Below are 9,838 nucleotides of genomic sequence, written 5' to 3' on the forward strand. Positions count from 1 at the left end.
CTGAAAAGTTGCTTGTGCTCATCAAGTCTGTATGCATTTATTTAATCAAAAAATGCAGTAAAAATAGGAATATTGTTTGTTTAAAATAACTCTTTTCTATTTTAAGATATTTTAGAATGTAATTTTTTCCCTGTGATGTAAAGCTGAATTTTCAACGGCCATTACTCAAGTCTTCAGTGTCACATGATCTTTCAAAATTCATTCTAATCTGATTTGTTGCTTAAGAAATATTTCTTATTATTGATGTTGAAAATAGTTTTTGCTGCTTCATATTTTTGTGGAAACTGAGATACCTTTTTCAGGATTCTTTGATGAATAGAACGTTAAAAAGCATTTCTTTGATAAAGAAATGTTTTGTAACATTATAAATGTCTTTACTGTATATTTCGATTATGATCAATGTTTGTCCTGTAATTTCAGAATTGCAGTTTTTATGGCATTATGTTATGACTGCTCAGTTGTCACACATCACATCAACATTCATCAAAGCATGTAACTTTACAAAATTAACTGTAGCAAACCCGATCTAAGACATGGTACATTTATTTTACAAGTAAAATGACAACAAAATTATCATTGATGGATATTTAATTACTTTTAAATTTGGCCAATAGAAAATATTTCTTAAATTCTGTAAAGGTTTTTAATGTCTAACCATGCATGGCCGTATTCATCCAAAAATGTAGATGTCTTTGAAAACATTGCAAGTAGTGAAATTATTAATAATTGTGATAAATATATTATTAAACACCATGCTACTTTTTATTGTGTGGTGTTACAAAATTCATAATTTTTCTTTAAAAATAGAAGAAAAAATAGACAAAAGGAAAGAGCTACTTGGTTGAAGAAGTAATAGAAATTGTTGGGAACCTTAAAAGAACTGTTCCATGCGCTCAGGAACAGACACATCCCATAATAATGATCCTATAAAAAGCATGGGAGAAAATCCAAACTCATCTGAAAAGTTAAGGCACTTTGACATTGTCATAAACATGATTTGATGGCTCACAGAAAACAAGTTGTCAAGGACAGCTGGATGCTAGGGATTTAGTTCACTGTAAATTATACTGTTTCTTTATATAAATTCAAGAATGGTAGAAATGTATTCCAATGGTTACCACTTAAGTCTCCTCCAACTGTTTATTCCTCAGTGCAGCTGTTGCTGTGCATGGTGCTGTAATGGCCAACTAAAAATTCATATATGCAACTGAGTTATGCAGGTTTAATAAAACAAAATCAACATTACCTTACATCACAATACATGCATTTTCCCCCAGACAATCAAATGGCTGTAAAAAATTTGCATAATACAGTTGATTGTCAACAAACGCATGAGCTGTCAATAATTAGCAAAATAAAAACCAGCCCAGTGTTGTTTAAAGTAGTTCAGCGGTTTTTAAAATGATTGTTTCTATAAATTTTACTTTATTGACACAAGGCGTGCAGCAACCTTTACTGTTTCCCCTCCGAATCGTCATTTGAACATCCGGGAACTCGGCTGCTTGATTGACAGTTGCCATAGCAACAGACCAGGCTATCGCCATTTTGTCAGTTGCTTTTTAATCTTTCAAATGTTTTCATTTTCACTTCCCGCCGGAATAATGCGGTCACGCACTCATAACAGTGACAGTTTTGGAAAGGCTTCGCCAACTGCGTCAGACTGAAAACGACACTAGGACAAAGAATCAAATGTCAGGAATATGTAGTGGGCTAGTAGTCTGTGTCTCGGGTCTGCCGGGCCGGTCCGCTCTGCAAGTTTGGAACGCGCGCCATTTTGTGAAAACTGACAGAAAAGGTTAACATTCTCTTTCAAGCATATATTTTGGTGTCTCACTATGGGATACGCCCCTTCCGCGTATTCCTCAGAAGCCCTATTACATTATGCCAGCCCCAATTGGCTGGCAGATGTGACGTTGTGTCTGGACGTGGCCTCCCCACCCCTCCGTATAAAGGGAGCGACACAGAGTCACATTCAAAAAGCCTGACTCCTTCAATTTGCATTCCAGCTGATTGCAAGGATTGTTCGATATTATGATTGCTGCAGCAATGCAGACTGTCCCGGCTAGTGAGGGAGATGGCGTGCAACTTTGTTCATGGGGGAACAAAATTTCATGCAAGGACACACACCAGGTCTGCTCTGCATGTCTTGGGCTGAAACAAGCCCAATTGGTGATCGAGAACCCCGGTTCCTGTGAACACTGCATGCACTTCACTATGAAGAGCCTTCGTCGCAGGCTAGCATGCCAAGCTAACCTGTCAGGCCATGATTCCCTCATGTCACCTAGCCCCGTTCCAGCTGTCACTCCGCAGGTACCCATCCCTGTAGAGCTGCCCACCACGGCAGCTTTATCCTGGGGTGAACAGCTTGACATTTGCGTCCCTCTGCCCAGTGTGCTCAGCACAGACAAGGAAGAGGACGCGCTTGATTTCGAGGAAGAGGGACAATCGGACTTTCTTCTCTCTGAAGAAGAGGAAGATTTCGAGGACTCCTCTTTCCTCCCCCCTGCGCACCCAGCACAACCCCTCGCCGCGGCGGGATCCACAGAAGATGCAGACGGGGCACCATCTGCGCTTCTCACTGTTGATCTGCAAGATGTGTGCAAACGTGCTCCTTCCTGTGTTTCCAGAGCTCCTGGAGGAGGTTGCGGCGACCTGGAAGGACAAACCGTTCACCAGCAAGATGCCCATACAGGGAGGATCCGCCCTCGATGTGGAGGGAATGTAGAAGGTAGGACTTCTCCAAATGTCCCCCATGTTGCCACACACTTGCACCCAAAGCACACGGCGGCTGCAAATCTGACGTTCCCATCCAAAGCAGACCGTTTCCAGTCAAGCATGACGGAACACGCTTATAAAGCAGTTGCTCTCTCTGTCAGGGCTCCAAACGCGACCGCTATGCTGACCGCGTACCAAGCGGAATTGCAGGACGAAGTGTCGACCATGCCAGGTCAGACGCACTGGGAAGAGATCTGTCTTGTTACGGATCTTTCTCTGCGTCTTCAGAGATGCGTGGTTCAAGCCGCAGGCAAGGCCATGGCCACAATGGTCATTCAAGAGAGAGGACGTTGGCTTAAAGGTGACATATCATGAAAATCTGACTTCTCCAGGTTTTAAGTGCTATAATCAGGTCCCCGGTGCATCTACCAACCAAGGAAATGTGAAAAAGATTAACCCAGTAACTTTGTTTTGGTAAAAAACTGTCAAACTGTCTTTTTCTGCAAGCGTCTGAGAAAACGAGCGCGTCAAATTTCACTCCCTTGGTGACATGGCAAAGGGATCTCATTATAATATTGCCACCCCTTAATCTGTAAATTGCCACCCACGGCACCTTCATTGTGTTTTTGCAAGCGACAACGGTATACCAGTTCTAATGCCATGGTGAAAGTTTGAGCAAAACACGCTAACTGTTCTGTCTTCGGCTGCATAGATGAGCACAGAACACTATTTAGAGTCCCAGCCTCAGAGGAGACAAGAGAGCAGTGGATTTATTGATTTGTTTACTGTATATTGCTGCTGCCACACAGATCTAAAATAAACATGCAATTTATTTCCCAGCAGCTTACCTTCACAGACATAACCGACTATTTTTGTAATCAGATATATCAGAAGTTTAAACTCATATGGTTTAAAACGCCTGATTTCAGCTCGATAAACATGCTAATCAGAACCAAAACTTTGTTTGTTTTTAGCAAGTATGAGCTGTAATGGCGCAGTTCTATTCTGTAAAAGGGGGCGGGGAGCAGCAGCTCATTTGCATTTAAAGAAACAGGCCCGAAAAACAGTGTGTTTCTGCTTCCACTCAAAATAGGCATTTTCAAATTGTTATAATAAATTATCTGTGGAGTATTTTGAGCTGAAACTTCACAGACACATTCTGGGGACACCAGAGACTTATATTACATATTGTAAAAAGGGGCATAATATGTCTCCTTTAACTTGGCAAATCTCTCTGACAGGGAAAATGAAGCCATCCTGGATGCACCGGTGGTCGCAGAGGGCATTTTTGGCTTGGCTCTGACGCTGATGCAAGGAAAAGAAGAGGGATGATGAGGCTTTGCAGCTCTGTTTGCCTAGAAAGGCACAGACTGCACCCCCTCCACCACCTCGGCAGACCTTCGCACAAGTTACGGCACGCCCACCCCCCAGCTATCGCATTCCTAGACGGAAGAGACCGAACGTGAATGTAGCAGGTCACAGCGGAGTCCCAGAACAGAGAACTGCCTTGCCTAGGAAGAACTATCCGCCTGCAACAGCTCAGGTGGTCCAGCCAGCTCCTCAACCTCATCCTCACTCCCATTTTCAGGGAGCGAGGAGGAAGAAGAAGGCAGTTTGATGGGGTATTCCCCGGGGATAGGAGCCCACAGCCCCCCTGTTCGCTAGCTCCCGACCCTCCGATGTTCAGCGTTTGACAAGGGACGAGTTTCGAAGTTCCCAGATGTTCTGTGTGGAAAATAGAGCCCGGCTGGGCCAGGGGAAGCAGAGCAGTGAAAAGGACAAGAGATGGTGCAGTGCTGCACACCCACCCACTCAATAAAGTTTTGACTGTATTCCCAGAACATGTTGCAAAACATAATTCCCCCCAAAATTTGCAAAACATGTTAACAGAACACAGTATAACATCACCTCGGGGAGTTATCGCTCCCTTAAGGTTGAACAAAAGGACGATAAGAGTGGTCCCACCCGAGCAGAGCCACAGGTTTTACTCTCACAGGTTTTACTCGAGATACTTCCTCGTCCCAAAAAAAGGGACTCAAGCTCTTCGCCCCATATTACATCTGGGTGCACTGATCAAATACTTGAGGAAGTACAAGTTCAGAATGCTCACTCATTCTACACTCCTAAAATGAGTGTCAATGTCAATCTTTTATACCTGAGAGTGACACACGTACAGGGTGTCATGAACCAGGGTGTGGATCTGCTGCCCAGGGGCAATCCCCTCTACAGGGAGTGGAAATTGAACAGGGAAGTGGTCGAACAGATTTGGAGCATCCATATCATTTTTTCAGGATTTGATAGACCAAGGGAAAGTGTTTTCAACCATAAAAGTGTTTCTGGCTGCTATATCTGCTTGTCACATTGGTTTTGATAACAAAACTGTGGGGCAACATCCTTTGGTATGCAGGTTCATGAAGGGCACGCACCGCACTTTGCCAGAACTGCTTTCCCCTTCATGGGATTTGGGATTGGTGCTTGATGCTTTTTCCATGTCCCATTTGAGCCGCTGGACAAGGTTGATTTCAAAATATTGTCATTTAAAGACGGCACTGCTGTTAGATTTGGCTTCAGCAAAGCGCGTAAGCGAGATTCATGCGTTATCAGTGCATTCAGCGTGTTTGCAGTTCATGTCTGGGGATGCAGGGGTAGTTCTGAAACCTAATAGTTAATGCTATCATTCCTCTTGAGTTAAGAGCCTTCTATCCACCACCTTTTGCTTCATCAGAACAGCAAAAGTTAATAAATGCATTGTGCCCAGTGCGTGCTTTACGCATTTATACAGAAAGAACCAGAAGGTTCTGGGAGAGTGATCAGCTGTTCATATCTTGGATGAAACCTCGTACAGGGAAGCCGATTACTAAGCAGCGTTTATCGCACTGGATAGTGGAGCCGATTTCGTTGGCATATTCCAGTAAGGGCCCTGTGTCCCCACCTGGTTTATGTGCACACTCAACAAGGGGAATGTCAACTTCGTGGGCTCTACTGTATTTAAAGGAGTCACGTTACAGGATATTTGCGAAGCAGTGAGTTGGTCCTCACCGCATACATTTATTTGCAAGGTTTTATAAACTGGATGTTACAGCTCAAACTTTAGCACATGCAGTATTGAGCATAGGAATGTGTGTCATGAGTCCTGATCGTTCAGCCCAGGATGCGTGCTTGTGGTTGGCAGGAGACTTCGAGGCAGGCTATCTGGCAATACAGGAGTTAGGATATCCCATAGTGAAACACCGAAACGTATGCTTGAAAGAGAACCGGTTCTCTGATAGCATTATGTAAGGTGTCTCACCAGATCACCCTCCTTGCTGTGCGAAGCATATTGATGATAACATCAATATTATTTATTATCAATTATTTATTACCAATAAATGAGCCTGCAACATATTAAACTGAAACTACTCTTTTATCTAAAAAGTAAAAACAGAAGTTATTTTACAAAAATCGAAGTGGAAACAATACTCATCTCCAATCATCTGTGAGCAGAATAGGATTAGAGAGATGGAAAAGGATAAGAACACAAGAGCTTCAAAGGGGAGCTGTAACATAGTCACATATTTATAGCCTGTATATACTGTATATATTACTATAAGCCTACTTGTTTTTTTTTATTACAGCCTGTGATAATACATTACAAAAACATTGTAAAAATTTAAAATTACCTTATAAAAGAAAGTCATCGTACTCCTCTATTACGTCTACTATAATTTACTTGGATTACAGCATCTCGCTCCTTCTTTTTGAACATGATGGGCGGAATATTTGATGAATTACGCTACAGCACTTATATTATTGCACTAATTGGCTTTTAACTGTGAGCAGACAGAGTGTCAATCAATGCATTGGAGAATACGACAAACATAAATGTAAAGAAACAAAGTTGCTTGTCAGATTTTCCTAACAAGCAACCATATTTTTTTAAATAAGCCCAAAAAACCAGTAGCCCCTCACTGCACAACACAAGATCCAGGGGGCGTGGTTGGATCAACATCTAGGGGGTGGAGATTGGTAGGTTTAGGGGTGGAGATGGGTGGGTTTAGGGATCAGGGAGTGGAGACGGGTAGGTTTAGGTCAGGGGTAGGCAAGTTCGGTCCTAGAGAGCCACAGTCCTGCAGAGTTCAGCTCCAACCCTAATCAAACACACCTGAACAAGCTAATCAATGTCTTCAGGATTACTAATGCTATAGGCAGGTGAGTTTTTTTTCAGGGCTGGAGCTGAACTCTGCAGGACTGCGGCTCTCTAGGACCGAACTTGCCTACCCCTGGGATAGGTATATGTAAGGTGGGAGGAGTTGGATCTGGATCCAACCACGCCCCCTGGATCTTGTGTTCTGCAGTGAAGACAGTCTCGCGGACTTTGCAACTGTGGTTCGGAGCGCGTATCAAAATGCCAAAAGTCACGTGATTTCAGTAAACGAGCCTTCGTTACCTCATAACTGTTTCGAAATGTCAATAGTTTGCCTTTTAGGGGCGATGATCTCAGTGAACCCGTGAATCGTGCAGCTGAGATCGCCCTCCAGCAGCGAACCAATGAATCAGCGTCTATGGTTATACGACCTCGGATCAGTTTGATCAGTTTGTAGACATTTTTAATGAGACATTTCTGTAATTAAAAGGATTAGTAGTAGTTAATAGTCTCTTACTGGCCTGTTTAGACAAGCTCTCCATAAAACAAACAAAACAAGCCCTTGAAAATTAATAATTATTATTTTAAAGACGCATAGGCCTATTATACAGACACTTCATTTTTAATGGTATTTTATTATTTTGGTTGCATTTAATTATATTATACTTTCAAGAAAGCGTTTTCATTAGGTTTGTAAAAGCTGTTTTTATGCATGTTTTGGTCTGAGTTTTTTGTTGCATTTACACAGTTTTGACCAGCAGGCGTCACCAGCGTGTGGTGTTTCGAGCGCTTCGAAACAGTGAATCATTTCGCGAAGCAATTGGTTCAATTGATTCGAAGCTTCGAAATGGTTCGTTTCTCTCATCACTAACGGATGTGGAGGCCACGCCCAGACACAACGTCACGTCTGTCAGCCAATTGGGGCTGGCGTGATGTAATAGGGCTTCTGAGGAATACGCGGAAGGGGCGTATCCCATAGTGAGACGCCTCACTTAATGCTATCAGAGAACCGGGGTTACGCAAGTAACCTATTGTTTTTTGTTCACCTTTTCGTGTAGCTGTTTCTTTAATATCTGCACGTCGTTGATTTTTTGCGACTAATTTTACTTTTGAAAACATTTAATTTACGTCTGCGCCTCTCCAGAAGCGAATAATCTTCAATGTGCGTTTCCGAGCGCTAGCTGGTTAGCTGCGTTCGTTAAAAGTCATTGAGAAAGAGCGCTAACTAGCCGCTAGCCTTCACTTCACCACTTATAAACCATGATTGCTACACAAATGAGGTCTGACATGGGCAAAAACGCATCGGAAAGATGCCGTTTTACCTGCCTAACGAAATAGGAAGGCATTTCGCCCCGTCTGGCTTAATACATTAGGGGTGTCTCATCGGAAGCAGCGTAGAGAAACTGGATCAGTCGCCTCACTTTACTGGATCTGGGACTTTAAATGAAGATCACACCATTAAAGGTGAGTATTTGACATTTGTAGAGGTCTAAGTGAATCGTATGGCCTTTGTTAGTGTGTTTACAAACCGCTTGTTTGCTAGAAGCTACAGGCTAGGTTGAGTTGGCCTAGATGGCTAGCCGATTAACAACTTTCCTCACGTTAGTTAGCGATCTTTGTTCATACGCCAGATAGCTTATCCGATCATCGGCATCTGCTTTTACACTCCCCAAGCCCCAGTGTTGAGCATTTGTTCATGTTTTCGGACAGTCTGTTAGTCGTTTAACAGGTAACCCCGTGTAGCTCTGCTAGGTCAGCCTGCCGGAGCAAATGTGTGTATATGTGGGGTTTGCTCGATTTTATATAGCCGCAGAAAGCCAGCCAGCTGGTGATTACAGAAGTGCATCATCACATCACTCGGATGGGAGTGTTTGGCTAGTAACGCTGGTGCTGGAGGTGATGATGATGATGATGATGATGATGATGAAGCCCAATGACTAGCGTGTTGTCAGTTAGCCATCAGGCTGGTTTCCTGTCGGGGAGGGGGCTGACATTAGCCAGCGATGTGATGCCTAACCATAGTTATCCAGCAAACATGGCTCAGTCATGTAGTACGGGTTTAGACTTTAGCGTGACGATGGAAACGTTAAACGAGTCCTATCGAGCCCGATGAATGGCTAAGCCAGCTAGAGAGGTAAGGTCCGCTTTACCTGTCACTATCACTCAGTATAACTCTGACTAGTTTGCTCAGTGTTCAAGGCTTTTTATCAAGTTTTTTGTAGTTAATGTGAAGGAATTGATGGCACGCTGCTCAGATTTGTATTTGTTAATCTGTGCAAGGCTTTTAGAAAGATGCTTTCGTCTTTTCCAGATGAATAATGGTCTCTGACCAGGTTGTAAGATTTCCCCCTCAGTGTCACCTGAAGGTTCAGCTTTGGTACTGTTAAATACATAATAAAAGTACAGCCGATACAGATATGGATGCATTATGCACAGAGAAATGTCTCTTAAATAGGGTCATGGTTTGTTGCCTTTGTTTCTCTGAGGTAAACTTTATTCTGAAAGTTCATAGGTAGATCAATGACAGATGCCATCTTTTTTTTGTCCATCACTTCCTCCCACAGCAGTCTAAAGTGTGATTGACAGTGGTCCTAGTTTAACAGGAGCTTTTTGTTCTTTCCTGTGATGCAGTTTATTTGTTGTTTCGTACAAACCTTATTTCAGTCACACTATAGGAATGAGCTGCATGCATTTAGCTGGATATGCAGGAATAGGCCTACATGCACAAAAGGACCAGGGTCTGTACTGTCGCTTACACTTTTTTCTCTCTCTCTCTTTACACTCCATGCACAGTCCAATATCCCTTTTCTTTCCATCTTATTAACATTGTTTTGGAGTTTCAGTGGTGCTGAAATCCAGCTAAGCTGCTGTATTGTTGTTTGAGGGCTTCTTTTTATTAGCGTTTAGAAAATTAGTCAACATTTAGGTTAATTATAACTTTATGAAACCTGGGGAATTTTAAATTGGGGGGGGGGGGGGGTTTTGTTTTTTGAAGACTCG

At 42.8% G+C, this 9,838-nt stretch overlaps 1 protein-coding gene across 3 annotated transcripts in view; it reads left to right on the forward strand.

Moving 5' to 3' along the window:
* Positions 1 to 7,814: 7,814 nt before the first annotated feature.
* The window catches only part of LOC107597536 (dual specificity tyrosine-phosphorylation-regulated kinase 1A-like), a 17,448-nt gene continuing 15,424 nt past the window's right edge, over positions 7,815 to 9,838 (forward strand). For 2 of the 3 annotated variants that reach the window (XM_016288649.1, XM_016288651.1), the window contains exon 1: positions 7,815 to 8,302. Coding sequence is in view for 1 of the 3 variants with exons in the window: in XM_016288651.1 (XP_016144137.1) it covers positions 8,282 to 8,302 (21 nt within the window). In the remaining 2 variants the exon portion in view is untranslated. Of the gene's footprint in view, positions 8,303 to 8,953; positions 8,973 to 9,838 lie in introns of those variants that run through there. The other variant, XM_016288650.1, reaches the window with a different exon arrangement.

This window comes from Sinocyclocheilus grahami, unplaced genomic scaffold (assembly GCF_001515645.1).
Source record: "Sinocyclocheilus grahami isolate Dianchi unplaced genomic scaffold, SAMN03320097.WGS_v1.1 scaffold233.1, whole genome shotgun sequence".
NCBI classification, from domain to species: domain Eukaryota; kingdom Metazoa; phylum Chordata; class Actinopteri; order Cypriniformes; family Cyprinidae; genus Sinocyclocheilus; species Sinocyclocheilus grahami.